The sequence below is a fragment of the Amblyraja radiata genome, chromosome 5 (assembly GCF_010909765.2).
Source record: "Amblyraja radiata isolate CabotCenter1 chromosome 5, sAmbRad1.1.pri, whole genome shotgun sequence".
NCBI classification, from domain to species: domain Eukaryota; kingdom Metazoa; phylum Chordata; class Chondrichthyes; order Rajiformes; family Rajidae; genus Amblyraja; species Amblyraja radiata.
In genome coordinates, this window is record NC_045960.1 from 80,069,868 (window position 1) to 80,094,357 (window position 24,490).

Consider the following 24,490-nt stretch of genomic DNA (forward strand, 5'->3'; position numbering starts at 1 on the left):
TTTAGGCAGAGCGACATTGTGGAGTTAAGCTCCTTCAGAAACTGGGTTGAGCATGCCAAACTCCTTGAAGTAAAATTCTGCTTTCTCATCAGCCTCAGTCTCAACAAAATGAGAAAATATCATTTGAATTACTGCATACATTTTTACTGCAAACCCAATATAATCTGTCATATACTGTGCCCGTTGGGTTTAATTTCTTGAGGGACGTGAATAACGGCAGGTAAAACCTACAAAATAAATCTCTGAAATTTCCTCCTTATCCCCCATAGTAATTAATGAAAACCTCAATCCAACAGCACAAACTACTCTTCAAGCCGGAACAGCTGCACTCCACAGATGTTTCTGTAATCTCAGCATCAGAGGATCTACATTGCATTATTAATATCTGTGCATATTCTTATAATCTTAAGTATGTTCTTAATCATATATTCTGAAGAAGGGTCTTGACCCAAAATGTCACCCATTCCTTCTCTCCAGAGATGCTGCCAGCATGCTGCCAGAGACTCCAGCATTTTGTGTCTACCTTTGATTTAAACCAGCATCTGCAGTTCTTTCCTACACCTAACTATATATCCTTCTGGCCTTTCAATGTCAGTTAACCAGTTTGGCGGGGGCCTCTTCCACACATATCATGTGAAGTGATCCTCTAATTAAGGAGAATTATGCAGTAGATAACCCATTTAGAACAAAAACATCTATGGAAAGTATCCAAATTAAAGCCAGACAAATGTAAGGGGTTGCAACTTGAAATATAGCCAAAATAAAACAATTTGGGGGCTTGTCACTTGAAATATTTCCAAGCGGAAATAATCTGCATCTGATTCCTTAAATGCTGTTATTCAAGTCATCAACCAGGCCATGTAGCTCAATGGTTGTTACTAAACTGGACTATAGATCAAAGGCACAAATTCAAATCCCATCTAACAGTTGGGCATTTAAATAAGCGAGTTTGGTATTCTGAAAAATGCAAGGAATCATGGGATTTTTCCAAAGGTCATTCAAGAATTTAAAAAGTGCCTGGTAGCAGGGAGAGCAGGGTGTAACAGCGAGAGAGGGGGCAGATGCGAGTGGGATACGGGGGGAGAGAGTGGACCGGCGGAGAGACGGTGAGGTGGGGGAGAGAGAAGGGAGGGGTGAAAGACGTGCGTCGGGAGACAAGAGAGAGGTTTCAGTTAGACAGACTGGTAAAGCCATGGTTCGTTGCTTCTAGGAGAGTCGAGAAAATGTCCTCAATCGAGAGAATGCAACTTCAGAACCCCTTTGTCTCGACCGCGCTGGAGATTTCCGCAAGGCGCAAGGAACAAATGACATAAAGTTTGCGTTGAGTGAACAGAAAGCTCTTACCGTCCTCGTCGTACACCAACGTTTTGTGAGAATGGTTGAACCCCATTTTCAGCTCAGCCAACGTCGGTCACATTATCCGGACAGGCGGGGGATCAGGAGCTGATGTGAGGCATCGGCGATCTTCTGGAATCCTAGCCGGCCGGCAAGCAGCGGGATCGAGAGGTCAGCGCCCGACAGGTGTGAGGCCCGCAGTAGCTGGTGCCTCTCCGCACGCTGCTGGAAGAACTGACACCTCTACTCCCCGGGTCGGGCGCTGCCTCCTCGACCCCGCTGTTCGGCAGCGGCCGACTAGGATTCCAGAGCATCGCCGATGCCTCATCTTAGCTCCTGATCCCCCGCCGCCTGTCCGGATAATGTGGCCGATGTTGGCTGCGCTGAAGCTGAGATCCAACCACTCTCACAAAACGCCGGTCGAGGATGGTAAGAACACTCAGTTTAATCAATGCAAACTTTAGGTAATTGGTTCCTTGCACTCGTGGAAATCCCCGCTCTCATCCATCCCAACCACGGCGCAAAAGGCTAATGTGTAGGAAGTCTGAAGGAGGGTCTTCTATTCAGAGGCCCGCGGACGGGAGTGTCGGCCCAGGCCGGTAGCCAGCGCGGAGGGGAGGCGCCGGACCCAGCTCGACTCTGCCTGTCCCACGGCGGGACGGGCGGGTTGAGCTGGAGTTGGTGCCTCTTTTCCGCACCGCCTGCGTCACCGCTGCGACGAGCCTGTGCCCCGCCGGGACAGGGATAGCCGAGCTGGAGCCGGCGCGAACCCTCCCCCCCCGTCGGACGGGGCCGCCGCTCCCGTCCGGCTTACGCCGGCCCAGGGCCGCCCCGGACGTCGGCCACCCACGGACTGCACTCGGGAGCGGACGGTGTCGAGGGCGGCCCAGCGACTGCTGGTTAAGGACGAGACGCAGGTCTGCACCCATGCAGCGGCACAGCCGTAGAGAGTGTTTATCCTGAGCGACCCATGACCTGTGCATCCACAGTCGGAATACCAAACTGGCTTATTCAAGGAATTAAATAAACCATGAACACAATGGAAGGACTAGCAAGGATATCAATAAACTGACAGTTTATGTAAAAATCCCATTTTATTTGCTATCGTCTCCCAGAGGGAAAACAATTCTTCTTAACTGCTTTGGCCTGTATGCAACTCCAGTCCTACCAAAGTCATGAACCAGTAAGTAGAATTAACCAGCAAGCTGGTAGATGGAGTGAATGGCATCCTCACATGAGGGCTCGAAATTAACGGTTGCCCGGTTGCCAATGGCCACCTAAAGACCCGCCGGGCAACCTAAAAGCCGTGTCATTTTGCCCGGCTTGGCCCCACTCTCTATCTCTCTGTCACTCTCCGTCTCCGCCCACCATCCGTGTCCGGGCCACCATGTCTCCGCTCCCCGGCCGCTCCTCATCCGCCGGCATGGCCGGCCGCCTTGCACATGCACACTGCCACAGCCAGCACATCATCGTCCGCCCTGCACATGCACACTGCCATGGCCACTGATCGGTGCCGGGCACTTTCTCCATCCCTTTGCATTGTGGGAGATCTGGACGCCATTGCTGCCCGGTCGCCGCCTCACCGCGACCGCTTAAACCCAACGCAGAATCACTCCCTGGAACTGGAGTAACTCCCTGGAATAACTCTTGCTTCTTGGTTTCCTGGTTCTCCAAAAATATTCCAAATGGAATTTAAACTGGAGGTGGTGGAGGGTGGACTTAAGCAAAAAAGGGTTCATGGGGAAAAAAGAGCTATCTTAAATTTAGTTGCGTCTGGTTGGGTAACTATGGTAGGGTGAAGACTATTCCAATGCTTTAATTGTGCGGGGGAACTCCATGGAGCAGCCAGCATCTCTGGATAGAAGAAATTGTGTGACGTTTCAGGTAGAGACCCTTCTTTAGACTCCCTCTGGTTTTAGTGTTTTTAGTTTAATTTAAAGATACAGCGCAGAAACAGGCCCTTTGGCCCACCGAGTCCACGCCGACCACCGATCACCCGTACACTAGTTCTATCCCACAAATTAGTGATGTATGTCAAGAGTCAAGAGTGTTTTATTCTCACGTCCCAGTTAGAACAATGAAATCCTTGCTTGCAGCAGCACAACAGAATATGTAAACATAGTACTCTGTAAACAATGTTATAAACGAGAAAACAAAGTATATATTTATATATGAATATATAACTATATAAATATATAAGTATGTGTGTGTGTACAATATATATATATACCCACACACGCACACACACAATTTCCCCCCTGGGATTAATAAAGTTCTATCGTATAGTATCGTGTGTGTAGGAAGGAACTGCAGATGCTGGTTTAAACCGAAGATAGACACAAAAAGCTGGAGTAACTCAACAGGTCAGACAGAATCTCTGGACAAAAGGAAAATATTACGTTTTGGGTTGGGTCTGAAATAGGTTCCTGCACACCTTTGGAATGTGGAAGGAAAGAAGAGCACCCGGAGAAAACCCATGCGATCAAAGGGAAAAGGAGCAAACTCGATACAGACAGCACCCTTATTCAGGATCAATTCCGGGTCTCTGGCACTTTTAGGCAGCAACTTTATGGCTAATGTACTGCCCCATAGTCTTGAACTGAATTAAAACATACAGTAGCTGTAATGGGGGACATAGCGTGACTTAGAGATTTAAGACTGAAAATGGATATTTTATTTTTTTTAGTAACTAAATTTATCAACGTATAATTTTTTGTGTGTTGGAAAACAAAATACAGTGGCACAGCTGGTAGACTTGCTGCCTCACACGCCAGAGATCTGTGTTCGATCCTGTCCTCGGGCACTGTTTGTGTTGAATTTGCACATTCTCCCTGCAAGCGTGTGGGTTTACTCCCACATCCCAGACGCATTGGCTTTGTAGGTTAACTTGTCTGTAAAATTGCCCCTAATGTGTAGGGAGTGGGTGAGGAAAGTGGGATAACAGAACTTGTGTGAATGGGGAGACAAAAAAGCTGGAAAAAATCAGCGGGTAAGGCAGCATCTATGGAGCGAAGGAATAGGTGACGTTTCGGGTCGAGGCCCTTCTTCAGACTGATGTCGGGGGGGTGCGGGAAAAAGAAAGGAAGAGGCGGAGACAGTAGGCTGTGGGAGAGCTAGGAATGGGAAGGGAAGGAGGGAGAAAGCAAGGACTACCTGAAATTGGAGAAGCCAATGTTCATACTGCTGGGGTGTAAACTACCCAAGCGAAATATGAGGTGCTGTTCCTCCAATTTGTGGTGGGCCTCACTCTGGCCATGGAGGAGGCATAGGACAGAAAGGTCGGATTCGTAATGGGAGGGGGAGTTGAAGTGCTGAGCCACCGGGAGATCAGGTTGGTTATTGCGAACTGAGTGGAGGTGTTGTGCGAAGTGATCGCCAAGCCTGCGCTTGGTCTCACCGAGGTTGATCATACGCTGAATGATTCAACCACATTTTTGTTTGGAAGTAGAAAGAAATAATAGAAATTGCATTCATTGCAACGTGTAAAAAGAGTTGAGATACTGTATTGTAATTTTGCTATATTGTGGTATATATCATGTCTTGATTGGTGAATATGTTTAGTTTGTGACTTTATTTGAAGCAGAAATAATATGCGAATGCTTCATTGAGCATAATTCAGACTGGTAACTACGCACTTCGTCCGAGCACATTATCGCACGCATCAGCAAACCGTTTTAAATTACCACCTAAACTGTCATTTGGCAACCTAAAATGTTGCCTCGGTTGCCCGGCTAGCAACAGTTAAGTGAGAGCCCTGCACATGCACAAAAGTCAACAATTCACAGGCTCCGACACGAACTTACTTCTGTAAAATCAAGTTACAACTAGTGGCAGTTGGCACCCCACATTGGTTCATCTAACATTTCTGCAATTACACATTTAACAGAACTGGCCTGACAATATTTCAGTGGCAAACAAAGGAATAGACCTTAAAAGTATTACCATTTGTTATTTCTTTGTAGTCATTTAGCCCACCACAGAGTGAAATAGCAATAGTTGGCAAGTCCCCAAGAGTGTCAGAGAAGCTGTCAACACCACTGTCCACTCCAGAGCTTCCTACTGACTGTGGTGACAGACTTTCCGAATGTACTTCATGTTCTGACCAGTTTCGACCAGCTGCATTGTTTTCACTGCAGAATAAATAATTACAGTATTTATAGTATTATAGTATATCAGAACTATTATAGTATATCAGAACATTTACACTATGATTGAGCGAACAAAAGAATATTTATGCATTCATTTCAGTTACCATTTTGGAAAATAAAGCGCTGCAACTTTAGGGTTCATCTCATTGATATCATCCAGGTAGACACCATCAGCACCCAGGTGGTGACTTCGTTTATCTTGGAACGAGCAAAGAAACAAAGAACAATTACGGGCTTAAGTTTCACCACAACTAAACCAGCGCTCATCATCAATTGGAAGTTGCGCACAAATTTAAAATTTTAACTACCAAAATACCAGTCCTTTTAAATAAACAGACTATTTTCCCCAACTTCAATATTATATCAGCTTCTATGAAACATATCTTGGCAGACTAGTGCAGATGTAAGCTCACTTCATTAAGTGGTCTCAGCCCTCAGACACCCAGCTAACTGAACATAATAATTAAACATTCTAATTATCTGCACTTTCCCCAGCACCAACCCACTATTTTTAGCCAAACAGATAGGTTTGCAGAAGAATAACATATTTTGTAAATATACTTATTGAGCAGTGGAAAAAGAGGAAGGAGATTATAGAGATCAGGAAATAAAGATATAAAATTGTACTCTGATGTGGGAGCTGCACAACAACGTAAAACATTGCAACACTGTCCAAAAATAATTAACAGGGCCTAGAGCTGGCTGCAAAATGCCTTTGTGATTAAACACCAACACATCACCGAAGAACACTATTCACATTTCAACGGCATCACCAGATTATGTGGCATTTCACCTGCTCTACTGAAACAGTGCCCTCCATAATGTCTGGGACAAAGACCCATCATTTATCTATTTACCTCTGTACTCCACAATTTGAGATTTGTAATAGAAATAAAATCACATGTGGCTAAAGTGCACATTGTCAGATTTCATTAAAGGCCATTTTTATACATTTTGGTTTCACCATGTAGAAATTACAGCTGTGTTTATACACAGGGGGTAAATTTGTTGTTTCTGGATCTGTGCATATTTTTTCCCCACTGACTGACTGTGTTTGGTTCTGGTATACCAGTATCTGTTCATCATTAGTTGTTCATAAATAAGTGAAATAACATTTTTATGTGCCATTAAAGTTGCCAGGGGTAAACGGGACGTAAAAGGTTTGGAACCCTGCAGTAGAATGAACCGTCAGCCAATGAGCTTTGGCATTTGTTTGAACTTGAGCAGATAGGATGTGTCTATGCACTTCATTATGCTATTACCATCAGCAGTTGTATCATCAATGACGATATGTGAGCCTGTACCTTCAGCAGCCATACATGCCCAGGCCATAACACCCCACCATCGTGTTTCCCGACGGTCCGCGCGGTCAGAAGGCTTCCCGACGGCAGCGGCTATGGACTGGGAACGCAGCCGGAAGCCTTTATCGAGGCGCTGCAGTCTCATTGCCTCCAGGATCTCCGTGTAGAAGCCCTGGTTGGAGCCTGGCCGGGGCCTCATGGGTAGAAGCCTAGGTCGGGCGAAGCGGCCGACGGACCCCGCGCCTGGAGTCCAGGTCGGCACCATGGAGGCGTGAAATGGAGCTGTGAAGCCTCTCGACAATGGCGCCTCAGCGGGGGCAATGCCTCGCGGGTTGACCCGCGGTCGATGAGAGCGTGGAGAACCACCGTGAGGGGGGAGGGGAAGAACAATGGAGGACCCGGCATGGGGGGGGACAGCCGTGAGGGGAGAGGGGAAGAATGGACAATGGGGGGGGGGGGGGGGGACAAAGGACAATGGGGACCCGGCGTGGGGGACTGCTGTGGTGGGGGGGGGGGGGGGGGGGGGGGGGGGGGGGGCCAAAAAGGGGGAGCCAGCGTGCTTTGTAACTTTGTTAGCGCTGTAGGTGGCTGCTATTTGTATACATTGTGTATGCAAGCAAAGAATCTCACTGTGCTTAGTCACATGTGACAATAAAGTATTCCTATTCCTATGCTTTGGATCTTGGGCAGTTCCTTCTCTCCTCCATACTTTGCTCTTGCCATCACTCTGATATAAGTTAATCTTCGTATCATCTGTCCACAAGAACTTTTTCAAGAACTGTGGTTGCTCTTTTAACTACTTCTTGGCAAACTGTAACCTGGCCATCCTATATTTGCGGCTAACCAGTTGGTTGCATCTTTCAGTGTAGCCTCTGTATTTCTGTTCATGAAGTCTTCTGCGGACAGTGGTCATTGCCAAATCCACACCTGACTCCTGAAGAGTGTTTCTTATCTGTCGGACAGGTATTTGGGGATTTTTCTTCATTATAGAGAGAATTCTTCAGTCATCAGCTATAGAGGTCTTCCTTGGCCTGCCAGTCCCTTTGTGATTAGTAAGCTCACCAGTGCTCTCTTTCCTCTTAATGATGTTCCAAACAGTTGATTTTGGTAAGCCTAAGGTTTGGCTGATGTCTCTAACAGTTTTATTGTTGTTTCTCAGTCTCATAATGACTTCTCTGACTTTCATTGGCACAACTTTGGTCCTCATGTTGATAAACAGCAATAAAGGTTTCCAAAGGTGATGGAAAGACTAGGTGCTGAGAGCTCTCTTATACCTGCCTTGAGGCAATTAAGCACACCTGAGCAATTACAAACGCCTGTGATGCCATGTGTCCCAAGCATTGTGGTGTCCTGAAATGGGGGAAATATGTATACACACAGCTGTAATTTCTACATGGTGAAACCAAAATGTATAAAAATACCCTTTTAATAAAATCTGACAATGTGCACTTTAACCACATGTGATTTTTTTCTATTACAAATCTCAAATTGTGGAGTAGAGGCAAATAAATAAATGATGTGTCTTTGTCCCAAACATTATGGAGGGCACTGTTGCATTAATCCATTTCTAGATTCTCAACTGCCAAGATAAAGTTTTTTCAAATGGAGCAGTTTGTACATTTAGGATTAAATAAGACAGGATTACTATAATTTGATGCAAAGGATTCAGACCTTCAACCATCCCAAATATTCCCAGTGTTATAGTACCAGGATTAGAACTCTAAAACTCATTTCCAGTGAAAGTTAACACCCAAGTATTTAACAATAAAAATAGGACTATTATTAGGCAGCCCCGTTCTACAAAAAATGCCAATGGATCAGCTAGTCCACAATGCTTCCACAGAAATCTTACCTTTCTTCTTGGATGGGGAATCAGTTTTATTGACTGGCTTAATCAGATTCCCAGTATCGTTCGACTCCTCATTTTCTTGAACCAATGGAGCAATTGCTATGGGAGGTTCAAAGTGTTCTGAACTACATGTGAAATTGTCCATAGACTGCGACATAACTTCTCCCACTGTTAAAGGCTCAGGTTTCACTAATGGCGGGGGAGTCGAATTGTCGTGAGAATTTACAAATGGGTCACTGTCAATTGTCCTGAAGTGAGTGTTTCCTGACGGCGTAATGTTTACCCTGTTAAGTTCTTCTGCCTTCTGACGAGTAATGAGCTGAAAAAGTATAAATATTTGTTACATTTATCTGTCCACAAAAAAGTTACCAAATATTGTCTAATAATCTGCAGATGAGGTTTTACTAAGAGCATGTCCACCATTCGTAGCTATAGGCACTATGTATGACTGCATTAAAAAAACAAGTTATATGGGTGAGAAGGGGTCGGACCAATTTCCTAATCAGTGGAGATTCATCAACTATTAATGAATAACAGGTCAAAATCAAATGGCATTTTCTCACTCTATACTTAAAAAGATGTTGTATTATTACAAAGCAGCATTATGATCATACTTTCATATTTATATAACCTTGAAATCCTTTCCTGATACCTTGGCAGTGTGAGGTAGTTCTCCCCAAGCCCAGTGCATTTCCGTATTACGTATCCCTCTTTCCGATGACTTGTTGACCAATTCGGAATCACTATTTGGCGTAGGAGAGCAAAATCTTGAATGACTGTAAGATAATTGAGCAAATCTTCAATGGTAAATTTTCTTAAAAGGAAAATAAACAGCTATCAGTACACTATTACAATGTAGACCAATGGCACAATACCAGTTTATACTTATTTTAGTATGGATAGATGGAAGATTGAGTTCACAACTTTTGAAAATGTTTATTTTCTGCTTTTTAATGAGCTCAACTTTCCTCCATAGAATACAATTGGAAACTTCCACTACTCTATATTGGGAATTTGACAGGTTTTAAATGACCATTCTAACATTTTCAATGGGATGTGAGGAGCTGATTTTCCACATCTTCGTATTTCTACTGGAACATTTTGCAGTCCTTTCATGGCTTCTTTAAAAAGACAATAGACTGCAGATAGAAAATATTAAATACACTCATTATCTATTAAACATGATGTATTAGTAGTTAGTTATTAGTGCTCAGATGAAATTGCACCATGGCTGATAAGAGACTCATTAACCTGCTCTTTAAATATGTGATTTTTTTTTAACATGGATTAAAAGCTCTATTGACTTTTGAGGATTCCTCTCAGCAAACATTTCACTGGCAATAATTGTTTGGAAGAAAGGATGTGAAAACTGGGCCAGGAAATGTTGACAGACTGAACTACATTGAAATACCATCCCAGGAAGCCAAAACATATGTACATAGTACGCTTTTCCAGCTGATCTTATAAACTATTCATGTAATAAACATTTACTGCTTCCCCATACTTGCTGGCTTAAGATTCAATGAGCTTAACTTGAATTAGAAATTATATTGATGGTAACAACAGAAGTAATTTTCCCAGAGAGGATTATTCCTTTTCTTAAATAGGGAAATTCCAATCTAATCAAATCCTTTCTCTCTCTCTCTCTCTAGAGTGCTGTTGGGTCAGTGATCATAATCATGCTTTATTAGCCAAGTATGTTTTGCAACATACGAGGAATTTGATTTGTCATGAATCCACATTAAACAAATTTGCCATCTATTAAAGATGATAAAAAAGGGTCAATGTTTATCAACAGCAACCATAGCTGTTTATTATTATACGATGTAAATATGTCCTATGTACATTTTGAAGTTGGTGCCTCCTGGGAATAAAAATGTAAAATAATTGAATTTCTGTCTTCAGTTTCAATCCAAACTGCTCCAGTGCTGCAAGGCAGATTTGACATTGTCTTATCAATTAAAAGACTTAAGGAGCATATTGGCATCCCTCTTGCTTCATTGTGACCCATGTCTCGTATTTCTGCTGAAACCATAGACAACATTTGGCCCATTGAGCCTCTGCCAGATCTCAGGTTAATCCCATCGATCCCTATTTATTTCCCTAAAACCTATTCTTTTTCACATGCTCATCAACTCCAGCCTGATTCTTCCACTTCCCCCGTCCACACGGCATGATTTAGTGGCCAATTAACCTACCAACCAACAGGACTTTGCAATGTGGAAGGAAACTCAGGGAAAACCCATGAGGTCAAAGGGAGAACATGCAAACTCCACGCGGATAACACTGGAGATCAGGGCTGAGCCGGAATGCAGGAACTACGTGGCAACAGCTATACCTTCTACGCCAGTGCCTCCCTTTTAAAAGCCTCTTCACTTTAGTTGTAATCTTGCTCAATTTTTAACTCCCTATTCCCTTCAATATCAGACTAACCATACTCGAAATCCAAAGACTTGCTCTATCACATAGTTTGAATCTTTTATCTCCCAACTGGTTAATTCAGAATACTGTTGAGCATTAAGATACACACATCACCCCGTGCATCATCTTGGTCATTTCCAACTACTGAAGCAAAATTTTATCTTGCTTCACAGGTTTGTTGTATGGTTCATTAATTGGTTCATTCTAAAAGCAAAAAAGGTTATTCATATGAAATTTCCTGAAAAGCATCACTGTAACAGATGGTCCAAAGGAGTTTCATTTTAGAGGAACATCCATAAAGCCAACAAAACAACAACATTGTGCTGCATTTTACTGGTTAAATGTATGTTCAGTCCGCAGATGAAAAACTGCTCATGGGCAAATATTCCACATAAATATCACTAGGTCCCACAATGCATACACCAGAAGTGGTTATATATGCATTGTATGGTTTCAAACTGAAATTTAACATACTTCCAAAAAATGTGAAACATTTTAGAAGGAACACTTAAAACGTCAACATGCTCAAACACCATCATTGCAGCTAATGAATGCATTAGTAGCATCACAATACATGCCTGTTGGGATGTGCAAAAGCATTCTTATACCTGAGCAATGATGGATAAAGAGGCTCTGGTTGTGGACAAGAGCTAGACAAGCCTCCAGTAACGGTAACTGAAACACGTGACGTCAATTGCTTGCTTTCTACAGGCAGACTGGAGTTTTGCAGTGCAGCATAAAAAGCAGAATTATTTACGTTGCTTGGTTCTTGCCGAAATATCTGAATACAGAGTGTATAAATGACAAGGACAACAATGCAACCAGCTGAGACATCACCCCTGCATTACACTTGCTGTACCAACAATTAACAACATGTGAACTGAAGTCTTCTGAGCTGGGCAAGCACAGCACCGTTTTCCTCTGAAATTGCAAAGCACTTTAAAAAAGAGGCTCAGCTTAGCAGAATTCAACAAAAAAACAGTGCAGAGCAACAAATGGTGGTTTCATCATATTCACAGAAAAATATTAACATTTGAATAATTAAAATTAATTCCTGTTTGCTCCAGTAACTATAATAAGACTAATGATTTCTCTGGTAGTCAATTTTTTTTCCTAAAAAAGGAACATTATTGTTAAATTAATATGAATTAATATTTGCATGATGTACAAACATGATCTTTCAAATACTGTCTGTACATCTTTTATGCCATCAAATCCTGTGTTTTTAATACAATTTAAATTCAAGTAATTGTTGAAAAATAAGCACTGATTTTATTGCTGAAATCAGAAAAGAAATTAATAATTAAATCTGCATAGCCTAAATTTAACTGACCTAAATATATAAAATGGATAAAGCTGGAGATTTCAATGGAGCAGTACAGGATATCCAAACTTGATCGATTACCATACAACTGTTGGGGGTGGAAATGGGTGGAAATAAATGTGTCGGGTGGAAATAAAAAGGCCTACACATTTCGTTTTTGATACTAACTCACCTATATACCATAAATTGTTTTGAGAAATTATTCTGCCATTTGAGTAGAAACATCTATACATAACTAAAGCTCTGAGCTTGTTATCTTCCGGTTGCGCGGTCATTCTATTTGCGCAAAAACGTTACGTGATAGCGCCAAGTTTCGTTCTGATCGGTGGTCTAATGTAAACGTTAGTGAGGTATGAAAATCTTGAAAACCGCGCGTGCGCAGATCGATCTCCTCTCCTGCCGTTCAGCGGCGCGTGGATTGGTCTTTTCTCCTGTCACTCCGCGGGACGGTCCGCCCCTTCCTGCGCCATTGCGTCTTTACTGGAGCTGTGGGTGGCCGGCGGAGGTTTCCAACCGGACACAATCGGAGGGACTGGAAATGGCCCGGCCCGGGAAATGTCGCCAAACGGAAAGCCGAGAATCTGATCCCGGCGAAGGAGAATGACGAGCTTTCAAGCGGTCCAGCAGACCAGCAGTCCAGTGACCGCTGTGAGCGTGCTCCAGCCCCTTCCCCTCTGGTCTCCCTCGCTGCCTCCTGCCCCCCTCCCCCGTGATACCTCCCACAACCCTCCCAGCCCATACCCCCCCTCCCACACACCCACCTCCCCCACACACCCTCCTCCCCCCGACCACATCCCCGTCCCCCTACAAACCCCCCGCCCACACATCCTCCTCTCTCAGCCCACTCACCCCCCCCCTCCAGCTCCTCAAAGCTCATTGTCCCCTCCTCCCTTCCCCCCACACACACCCCCCTCCCCCACACACAAGCCCCCTCCCTTCCCCCACACCCTCCCGCCCACACGTCTCCCGCCCACACACCACTCCTCTCGCACCCCACACACACCCTCCCCCCCCCACCCCCCTCCTCGCCACACAGCTACCCTGCCACACAAGCGGTAGGCCACGGCAGCGCTCTCCCCCACCCCCCACCAGCCCCCACCCGAAGCCATCCCCGTCCCCAGCTGCAGGATGCTCCCCACCGGTCCCACGGCAGCGGTAGGCCATGGCAGCATTCCCCCCCGCCCCACCCCCACCGGCGCCCCCCGACAGCCCGCGCCTGAAGCCGTCCCGTGGCTGCAGAACGCAACAAGAGAAGCAACAAGAAAGAATGGACTGGATACATCTCATCTTTAACGTTTAAATTGTTGTTATATTTTAAGAGTAATTCACATTTTAAGCTTTAATAAATCCCTTTTCCACTTGCTGTTCCCGTCAGTTGCGCCTGCGCAGTAATATCTGCGTGTTCTACGTCACAATGAGAACCCAATGGGCGGGAATGGCTGCGCCGCCAGAGAGCCGCTAAGAGTGGATAGGGGGGGAGGGTCGAGGGGTTGATGGGGGATGGAGTGAGTGTGTGGGGGGGGAAGGGCAAGAGGCAGAGTGGGGGAGGTGAGGGGATCAGGGGCGTCACAACGGGAACCCGTCAGCCACACCTGCACAGTTAGGGGCTATGGGTGAGTGGTGGAATATTGCATTGGGGGAACAGGTTGCGTTGGGAGAATGGGTGAGTGCTGGAATATTGCGTTGGGGAATGGGTTGCGTTGGGGGACCAGGCCTCCAGTGTGACTGGGACCCAACGGGTCCCACTTAATCTAGTCCAATCTAAAGAGTATTTTGGTGCTTCTGTTCAATGATAGAGTCATAGAGTGATACAACATGAAAACAGGCCGTTCAGCCCAACTTGCCCACACCAGCCAACATGTCGGAGCTACACTTGTCCCTCCTGCCTGCATTTGATTCATATCCCTCCAAACCTGTCCTATTCATGTACCTGCCTAACAGTTTCTTAAACGTAGGGATAGTTCCCTGCCTCAACTACCACCTCTGGCAGCTCGTTCTGTACACCCACCACCATCTGTTTGAAAAAGTTGCCCTTCAGATTCCTAATGAATCTTTTCCCCTTCACCTTAAACCTATGTCCTCTGACATCACTTTAATTGTGCAGGTGAATAACAGCATTAAGATGGTGCAGTGGAAGGAATTAACTTTCCTAAATAGAGGCTAAAAATAATTCATCACTATCTTTGTAACCTCATCTCTCACATGTTGACACATTTTTAAATTGTTTTCCATCATAAATAAATAAATTCTGCAGAAAAGTAGGTACGACAGCAAAAACCATTAGTGTAGGAATGAGTCAGAGGTTTTGGAAAACTCGATAGAGATCAATACCTGCGCCTGGATGAACATTCACTGTCTGAATGGGGATGCAGTGAAGACTGAGTTATATTAACCAAGCCTCTAGCCCGCACTTGTTGGTCACTGTGCATATGTGTTGAGTTCCTTGAAAAGGAAAAAGAAGGCAATAATTAGTTGGAAGCATTCAAAGACCATTTATCATTCATTCAAGAAACATTGTTTAAAGGAATGGAATTCCACCTAGAGCAAAAGACAAATGCATGAACACCATGTCAGTCTTTTCATCATTATTTTCCTGTTGGAATACAATTACCAATCAGATGAAGTGGAAACTATTTACAAAAATACTAGATTTTAACATCTGCTTTTAGATCTCCAAATCAAATATTTACATCAATGATATAGCATTGATGCAGAAATGAAAACAAACTGAAATTGTGTACAGCCTTGCCAATATTGCCCCTGGGATATTGAGCATAGCTTTTGTGTCCGTATCCAGTAAATATATGCTACAGGGAAAGTTCAGCAAAGATTCACTGGACTAGTTCCAAGGAGGGAGGGTTGCCATGAGGAGAGATCCAGTAATTGAGGCCTGTGGCCTCTACAACTTGAGAATGAGATGAGATCCTAATCAAAAATAAAACTCTTAAAGAAAATGATTGGTTAGATGCAGGAAACACTCAGCAACTAGGGTAGCATTTGCAGGATGAGTTTTTTTCAGGTCAACCAGAAACCTTAACTGTGTTTCTCTTCCCACAAATGCTGTTGGACCTCTACATGTTTTTATCAATTTATTTCAGATTTCCAGCATCTGTACTGAATATATTTCCTGTGGCTGAGAAGTCCAGGATTTGGGGCACAGTTCAGGATATGGGGATCACTATTTAGGATGGAGGTGAGCAGATATATATTCACGCTCGAATGTAGAGAACCTTTGGAATTTTCTGCTCATAGAGTTAGACAGCATGGAAGCATGTCCTCAGGCCCAAATCGTCAAGATCGACCAAGGTGCCCCATCTTAGCTAGTCCAATCATCTGTCTATCAAAACCCTCTCACCCGTTCCATCTATTATTTGCCAGGAAATAGATTCAAAAAGCTCAGCGGTTCAGGCAGTATCTCTGGAGAAAAGAAACAGGTGATGTTTTGGGTCAAGACACTTCTTCAGACTGAGAGTCAGGGGAGAGGGAAACAAAAGATATGAAAAGGTACAAATAACAAATGAGTGAAAGGTATGCAAAAAGACAATCAAAGACAGCAACGATGATCAAGGAAAGGTGGAGCCCACAATGGTCCATTGTCCTTGTGCTGAAGCAAAGCAAGAATGTCATTGTCCTATCTGGGACACATGACAATAAACTCTCTTGAATCTTGATTGTTGTGGAGAAGGTGAGAATGAGCGGTACAAACAGAGAAACTAAGCAGGACGACAATGGAACTTGTGCAATGACTTGGGTGAGGGAGGGCTGGAAAGTGGATGCAAGGGTTACTTGAAGTTAGAGAAATCAATATTCATAACATTGGGATATAAGCTGCTATCTTTAGTGTAAACAAGCATCTGCAGCTCCTTCCTACACATTTTATCATTTGCCAGGTTTTGTCCTTCCCTCCTCTCTTTGAGCCTTCTTCATTCCTCCACCCCCACAATCTGTCTGAAGAAGGGACCCGACTCCAAACGTCACCTATCCATGTTCTCCAGAGATGCTGCCTGACCTGCTGAGTTACTCTCGCACTTTGTGGGGTTTTTTGTAAACTAGCAACTGCAGTTCCTTGTTTCCATAAAAGTACCATGATTGGTTTGAGTGGTTCATACTACAGTAAAGGCCACTTCAGCTGCCCGATCAGTATCCAATCATTAGACCACACAATGTCCACAGTAGGCATAGATATAGTCATACAGTGTGGAAACTGGCCCTTTGGCCCAACTCGCCTACACCGCCAACAATGTCCTGCTACACTTGCCTGCGCTTGATCCATATCTCTTCAAACCTGTCCTATCCATGTACCTGTCTGTTTCTTGAATGATGGGATAGTCGCAGCCTCAACAACCTCCTCTGGCAGCTTGTTCTATACACTCACCACCATTTGTGTGGAAAAATTTACCCCTCGGATTCCTATTAAATCTTTTCCCCTTCACCTTGAACCTATGTCCTCTGGTTCTCGATTTCCCTACTCTGGGCAAAAGACTCTGTACATCTACCCAATCTATTCCTCTCATGATTTTGTACACCGCTAGAAGATCTCCCCTCATCCTCCTGCGTTCCATGGAATAGAGACCCAGCCTACGCAACCTCTCCCTATAGCTCACACCCTCTAGTCCTGGCAACATCCTTGTAAATCTTTTCTGAACCCTTTCAAGCTTGACAATATCTTTCCTATAACAGGGTGCCCAGAACTGAACAGATTATTCTAAATGCAGTCTCACCAACGTCTTATACAACTGCAACATGACCTCCCAACTTCTATACTCAATACTCTGACTGATGAAGGCCAAAGTGCCAAAAGCCTTTTTCACCGCCTTATCTACCTGCGACTAGACCTTCAAGGAACCATGCACCTACACTCCTAGATCCCTCTGCTCTACAAAACTACCCAGAGGCCTATCATTTACTGTGTAGGTCTTGCCCTTGTTCAACATCCCAAAATGCAACACCTCACACTTTTCTGTATTAAATTCCATCAACCATTCCTCCGCCCATCTGCTTCAATCGATTCAGATCCTGCTGCAATCTTTCACAACCATCTACACTATCTGCAAAACTACTAACTTTTGTATAATCTCCAAAACCACTAATCTTTGTGTAGCTGCAACAATGTTGATATTCTGAAGGTGTGCTTTCAAATATTTTTCTTGCTGGTCATGGCACATTACAACTCCTCTGGGATTTGTTTGTAGTTTGCAGGAATATACCTTATATTTCAGCACACAAAAGACATAATTATGCATCCACAGCTTTGTTTATATTAAACAAAGATAATAAGTTTGAGCTTTGATCTAATGCTGGATTGCACTTGTGACTGGGCAGTGTTAGTATTGTGTGTACATCACATGAAACAGGATAATTATCCTGTGTGATTGACATTCAGATCATCTAGTGCAAGTGGTTCTCAAATGGGCGTACCCCCGGGGGTACGTGAAGGCACTCCAGGGGGTACGTGAGATTTTAAAATATAGGCCTACATATATGTAGGCCTATATTTTTGCGCTGGTTAGGGGGTACTTGGCTGAAAAAATATTTCACAGGGGGTACATCAATGAAAAAAGGTTGAGAACCACTGATCTAGTGCAATGGTTTTCAGTTCAGCAAGTGGAACCAATGATTTTCTTTGAAGAGTTGTTTGATAGGAAGAATCTTCCATCTGTGGCTTCATGAATACAATAATTCAGCCTGCAGTAAGCTGGGCTTGTCACAAGGCAGTGTTTTAATCAAAAAATGATTTTGTTTAATAAAAAATGTTTGAGATGAGACTAACACTTGAGCCCAGAAAAGGCAGAGGTGGGACAGAGGACTACTGCACTTCATATGATAATCCTTATAGCAGTTTTTGAGGTAATTTGAGGGCATAGTACACAGTCAACCACACAGGCTGGAGAAACAGAATCACAAGCAAACCTGAATCCAAGGGTTCAGTGTGAACTATTTGTTTCAGTACAAGGCAGTTAATAAACATTTTTACTGATTACAAAGCTTTACTAAAAAATGATCAACTCAAAAAATATAATTCTGAGATTTGATACTGCATTTTTCAGCTTATTAGCCAGGTCTTGTCCATTATTCTAACTAATACACTACAAAGATAGATTGAGACCACATGCATGGAAAGTGCATTGTTTACGTATTTCATGGAAAAGAATAAAGATTGAAACAACAGTACAGAGAATGTCAACCAATCAACAAAATTTATAAATAAATCTTCTGAAAAAGGCTGTTCGGAGAAAAGTGGAATCCAATCATTAAATCACTTAAGACAATTGACCGAATAAATATATATAGTTGTACAAAATAAACACTGAATACGACAACGGTCCTAAATTTACCTGCATTTCATTATTGCGTGATTAACCTACAAAGTAAATAACTGCCATCGAAATTCTGTAAACTGAAAAAAGAGAACTATTCTCTGAAAACTATGAAAAAGGTATTGAAAATGAGCAGGGCAGCTTGGACAAACCTGTTTTTAATCCCTATCTGGAGTTAATGTGAAATGCAGATTCAAGTTTATATTTTGATTATTAAGAACTGTCCAGCACTGAACAATATTTGCAAATGATTGAATGCATAAATATATACCATTTGTTTTGTTCTCATTCTGAAACAAATACCTATGCACACATTTAAAGTTACCACAGACATGCGACTGTAACTTATTTAGATTTCAGACGTGATTACCAAGGCATATTATATATATGAAACATAGATCTCCTGGTCTCCAGTCATTTCTGCAGTGAGCTGTACTAGGCACTAAGGGGCATTGTACTCAGGTATTTTCATAAATTCAACTCCTGTAGAAAAAAATAGAAATCTAAAAACTGCAGTTGCTAGAAGTCTGAAATGGAAACAGAAAATACTGGAAATATTCTGACAGTCAAGCAGCAGATGTGAAAAGAGAAACAGGTTAATCTGTCATGTCAAAGACCCTTCGTCCAGCATTTAATCCAGCGATACAGCGCGGAAACCAGCCCTTCGGTCCTCGCCAGCCATCGATCACCCGTACACCAGTTCTATGTCCTGCACACTAGGGGCAATTTACAGAAGCCAATTAATCTACGAACCTGCATGCCATTGGAATGTGGGGGGGAAACAGAGCACCCGGAGAAATCCCTTGCAGTCACAGAAGATTTTTTCTTCAAAGAAAATAAAAGAGTAAATTTATTGTTGCCCCAGAATCATCAGCGGTCTCGCTTTATACTCTGCAGTTTACTGCAGGCTGCCTTTAGACAATTTATCTCTGGTAGGTTAGATCACAGCACGTTGGTTACCAGCTAGTGCAGCAGAGGGGCCCACAAACAGCCAACTGCACTCAAAAAGGCTTTGACAGCTGGTGAATCTATCCCTCATGCCTCACGTACTCAACTGGAACCACTGAATATTTCTGAATGTCCTTGACAATCGAACATTTAGTAACAAGTGGGTCATGTTAAAAAACTTTAAAATCACATTTTTTTGTTGCACTAAAAGAAACATTCATATAAGAAAATCAACTTAGATTAAATATTGGGAGTGACAAACCATTTCTCCCAGCAGCAGATTCTCCCATTGAACTGGGATCACTGAGACTACGCTGGGTTGAATGGTGCAGGCATCCTAGCCGCATACCTGTAGAAGATCTTGCTGTGCTACAGGACACCGTGCAGCGTCCATCAGTGCAGGGCAGCAGCAGGGCAGAAGGTACTGCTGTTGCAGCTGCAGGCTCAGCTAGTGCTGGGGAAAACTAGATATAAATCCTGGTATGAGCATTAGCAGAGGCGAAAGATTAGCCCCGGTTTTGTATTCAAAAATCATAATTGATGCAAAATGCCAGAGATTATCAACAAGGAAATCTTTGAGGACTGTTGGGGCTTTAAAAATCTATTACATGACATACAACGTTGAAAAGTGACACCACAAGTGCTGGATGATCCTTGGGACATTCAGTACGTAAGCAATGATCAACAAAACAAATACCAAGTCTAATTTGGATGCAGCTTGCTACTAAACTTAGTCGCTGGCATCCTAAAGAATGAAATGTTCTTACATTCTACACTCACTGTGCATTAATCAGCTGTCGTGGAATCATAGAATCGTATAGCAGAGGAGACTACCATGCAACCTACTCTGTTAGTTCCAGATATTTTCAAGCAGCTGCTCTAAAGATATAAATGCAAACTAGAATGATGGGAAAAGAGGCTCACACATAGACTGTATTAATCTACAATTCAAAGAAGCAGATTGTACAAAAATATTTAATGAAGGGTCATTGACCCAGAACATTAATTCGGGTCTCTCTCTTTCTCCCTTGCCACAGATGCTGCCTCACGTACACAATTTTCTGCTTCTATAACAAGGCCTCAAGTCTGTTCCAATGTTAATTGACCAAATCATTTATTAACTTTGCATGGACAAATAAAACCAACTGGTCTTAATCATGTTATTGTTAGGTTGTCAGTTTGAATCATTGACCCCAGGAAATATGTTTTACCCCCCACGGCCTCTTAGTGAAAATGCCTCCAAACCAAGCAAGTCATCATAGACCGTTGGAGCAGCCAGAAGGTAGTCTTAGCTCCCATCTCCAAACGAGCTGTGACAATAAAGAACATTAAACTGATAACTACTGACCAAGTACTCACAATGCTCCATTAAGCTAAAAAAATAATTGTACACAATGTTAGCTACCATCAAGCCCCATCATCATGTTACAGACACTTTAGTTAGCAGATAGATATGGACAAGAAATTTATACACACTGGGCAGGTTCTACCGGATGAAAAAAAAAAAAAAAAGGAAACTGGTGGAGGAACTCAACAGGTTGAACAGCATCTGTGGGGGGAAAGGAATTGCTAACATTTCAGGTCAAGACCCTGCAACAGGAGTTCAGAAGGGAGCGTAATGCAGAGGAAGGAGATTTGATTTGATTGAGAAGGACTAACAAGAAGTTAATTTTCAAAAGTTTTTAAATTCTGATGCTCTAATAGGCTCTTGTAGTATGTCCCACTTAACTGGTACTAGACCAAGTAGGAGACCGACTACAACCTCAGTGTGTGTGTGTGTCAAACTAGAGAGACTTATAGTCACAAAAAAATACACCATCTTCAGTTGCTAAGTGCTTTGAGCGGCTGATCTTGGCTCACATCAAAGCCAGCCTCCCCCCCACACTGGACCCCCATCAGTTTGCCTACCGGGCCAACAGGTCTACAGAGGACGCCATATCGGCGGCCCTACACTCTGCCCTGACCCACGTGGACAACAACAACTCCTACATCAGGTTGCTGTTCATTGATTTCAGCTCTGCTTTCAACACTGTCATCCCCGCCAGCTTGATCACCAAACTCAGCGGGCTTGGCATCTCCACCTCCCTCTGCAACTGGACACTGGATTTCCTCACCAACAGACCACAGTCTGTTAGGGTCAACAACCTCACCTCCACCACTATAACACTGAACACCGGCGTGCCACAGGGCTGTGTGCTCAGCCCTCTCCTCTACTCCCTCTTCACCCACGACTGCATCCCTAAGTACGGATCCAACGCCATCATTAAGTTTGCTGACGACACCACGGTGGTAGGACTGATCAGTGACAACGATGAGTCAGCCTACCGAGAGGAGGTCCAGCACCTGACAACCTGGTGTGCCAATAATAACCTCGTCCTCAACTCCAAGAAGACGAAGGAACTTATTGTCGACTTCAGGAAGGTCAGAGGGGGCAGACATACCCCCATCCACATAAACGGGACTGAGGTGGAGCGCGTCTCCAGCTACAAATTCCTCGGGGTACACATCTCGGAGGATTTGTCCTGGTCCCTCAACACCTCCAAGCTGATCAAAAAGGCACAGCAGCGCATTTACTTCCTGAGGAGGCTCAAGAAAGCCCACCTGTCCCCCCAGATCCTGACCAACTTCTACAGGTGTACCATCGAGAGCATCCTGACCGCCTGCTTCACGGTATGGTACAGCAGCTGCACTGTTGCGGACAGGAAGGCACTACAACGGGTGGTGAAAACCGCGCAGCACATCATCGGTGCCCCACTCCCTGCCATGGATGCCCTCCACCGAAAACGGTGTCTGAAACGAGCTGGGAAGATCATTAAAGACCCCTCCCACCCCAACCATGGACTGTTTGCCCTCCTCCCATCAGGGAGGCGGTACAGGAGCCTCAGGTCTCGTACCAGTAGGATGAGGAACAGCTTCTACAATCATACCGTCGCATTGCTGAACTCGGAGTCCCGCCGATAGATTCCTCCAGTCCCTCCGTCCCCATTGTTTAATTATTCTGTATTTTTTATTATTCTGTATCCTCTTTTTTTTTTAAATTTCTATATTGCACTACTACGGACTGACGCAAAACTGCATTTCGTTGTACCCATACTCAGTATTTGTGCAATGACATTAAAGTTGAATTGAATTGAATTGAATTGAATTATTTATGAAAGCAAAATATAGAACAAAGAATAGTAAGCGCAGGAACAGGCCCTTGAGCCTGCAATGTCCATGCTGAAAATGATGCCAAGACCAACCCTTATCCGTCTGCACATAATCAATATCCCTCCATATCCATGCATCTATCCAAAAGTCTCTGAAATGCCACTATCGTATCTGCCTCCATCACCACCCCCGGCAGCACATTCCAGGAACTCGCCACCCTCTAGGTAAAAATAAAATTGGCCCGCACATCTCCCTTAAACTTTGCCCCTTTCACATTAAAAATATGCCCTGCAGTATATCGACATTTCCATTCTGTGAAATAGGTTCTGACTGTCTACCCTATCCATGTCCTCCATAATTGTATATACTCCTATCAAATCTCCCAGCAAACTCCAGCGTTCCCGAGAAAACAATCCAAGTGCTGGGTGGAACAAAAAAAAAATTCATATGGCTCCTAACCAAAAATTGTCAAAATGGATCCAAAGACTAAATTCACCATAATTGATCTTTCAAGGGAAGACCATAAACAAGTGGATAAAATGTCTTCACGTCCAAAGCTACAGGTTCGTGGAACAGAACTATAAAAACCCTATACATTTTTTATCTGCACTGATGAGAATTGTTTTGTTACATACCTTGTTGAAGTCTCAGTTAATTCCGCCTCTTCTTCAGAGCTGATTTCAATAGGAAACATGTCTTCATTCTCTGACGTATCACCAACAGTATCTCTCCTTATGCTATCAAGCCTTGATTTGCGTCTCTTTTTTCTTCTTTTCTTCGCAGAGCTGCTGCTCGATTGGTTTTCTAAAGAAGATGGTGTAATGTGAACAGATGTTGAAGCTTGCAAGGTTCCAGTAGATTCCAGGTTTCTCTGCTTATCAAGAAAGCTTCTTCCGATTGCGGCCTCCATCAATGCAGCACCTTCAGAAGTTATTATAGGTGAAGTGGCAAGGTGTGAAGGAACATTTACCTAGAAGACAATAAATTATTATTTCAATTGCAGCCCTCTTACCCGTGTGTATCACTGACTATATTCAAAATTAAGCTTATTTCCTGCTATGTCACATGTACTTTTGTTAAATGACCTAGGGCAAATAAGTGCAAAAAAACAACTGCTGGAGGAACTCATTGGATCAAGCGGGTCAACATTGTGCTATGCATTTTAGGTACAAGGTAAACAATTTAACTGAACAGCAACTGGTTTATTTCTCAATCTTAATGGGTAAGCAACAATACTTTTGTTCCTGTTGGATTTTAATGGTTAGTGGTATACAACTTCTCGGCCACCTCCAAGGTACAGACTTAAGCACCTGTCCCACTTACGTGTCCTTGGCACGCTAATTATGCGACCTCGTGGTCGCGTTGAGGCGCGACGGTCCCGCGAAGTTCGCGCGTGATTTCATGCGCCCGCACAGCCGTCTGGAGCGCGTGACGTCATTTGAAGATGGACACAAAATGCAGGACTAACTCAGCGGGACCGGCAGCATCTCAGGAGAGAAGGAATGGGTGACTTTCGTGTCGAGACTCTTCTTCAGCCCGAAACGTCACCCATTGCTTCTCACCAGAGATGCTGCCGGTCCTGCTGAGTTCCTCCAGCATTTTGTGTCTATCGTCAATTTTCTTGCCCCGCTCTGGGAATAGAAGTGGGGGCAGATTCGGACCGCAACGGCCGTGAGCCCCAGGCCGAGTTCGGCAAT

General features: G+C 43.7%; 1 protein-coding gene across 7 annotated transcripts in view; it reads right to left on the minus strand.

Annotated features, from left to right (window-relative positions):
* lpin1 (lipin 1) overlaps positions 1–24,490 on the minus strand; it is a 121,217-nt gene that overhangs the window by 36,625 nt on the left and 60,102 nt on the right. For 5 of the 7 annotated variants that reach the window (XR_004412061.1, XM_033021577.1, XM_033021579.1 and 2 more), the window contains exons 4-10: positions 23,429–23,763; positions 14,710–14,820; positions 11,663–11,770; positions 9,286–9,409; positions 8,637–8,952; positions 5,588–5,681; positions 5,278–5,465 (exon numbers count right to left, since the gene is read on the minus strand). Coding sequence is in view for 6 of the 7 variants with exons in the window: in XM_033021577.1 (XP_032877468.1) it covers positions 5,278–5,465; positions 5,588–5,681; positions 8,637–8,952; positions 9,286–9,409; positions 11,663–11,770; positions 14,710–14,820; positions 23,429–23,763 (1,276 nt within the window). In the remaining variant the exon portion in view is untranslated. The remainder of the gene's footprint in view (positions 1–5,277; positions 5,466–5,587; positions 5,682–8,636; positions 8,953–9,285; positions 9,410–11,662; positions 11,771–14,709; positions 14,821–23,428; positions 23,764–24,490) is intronic. The other 2 variants (XM_033021580.1, XM_033021582.1) reach the window with 1 other exon arrangement.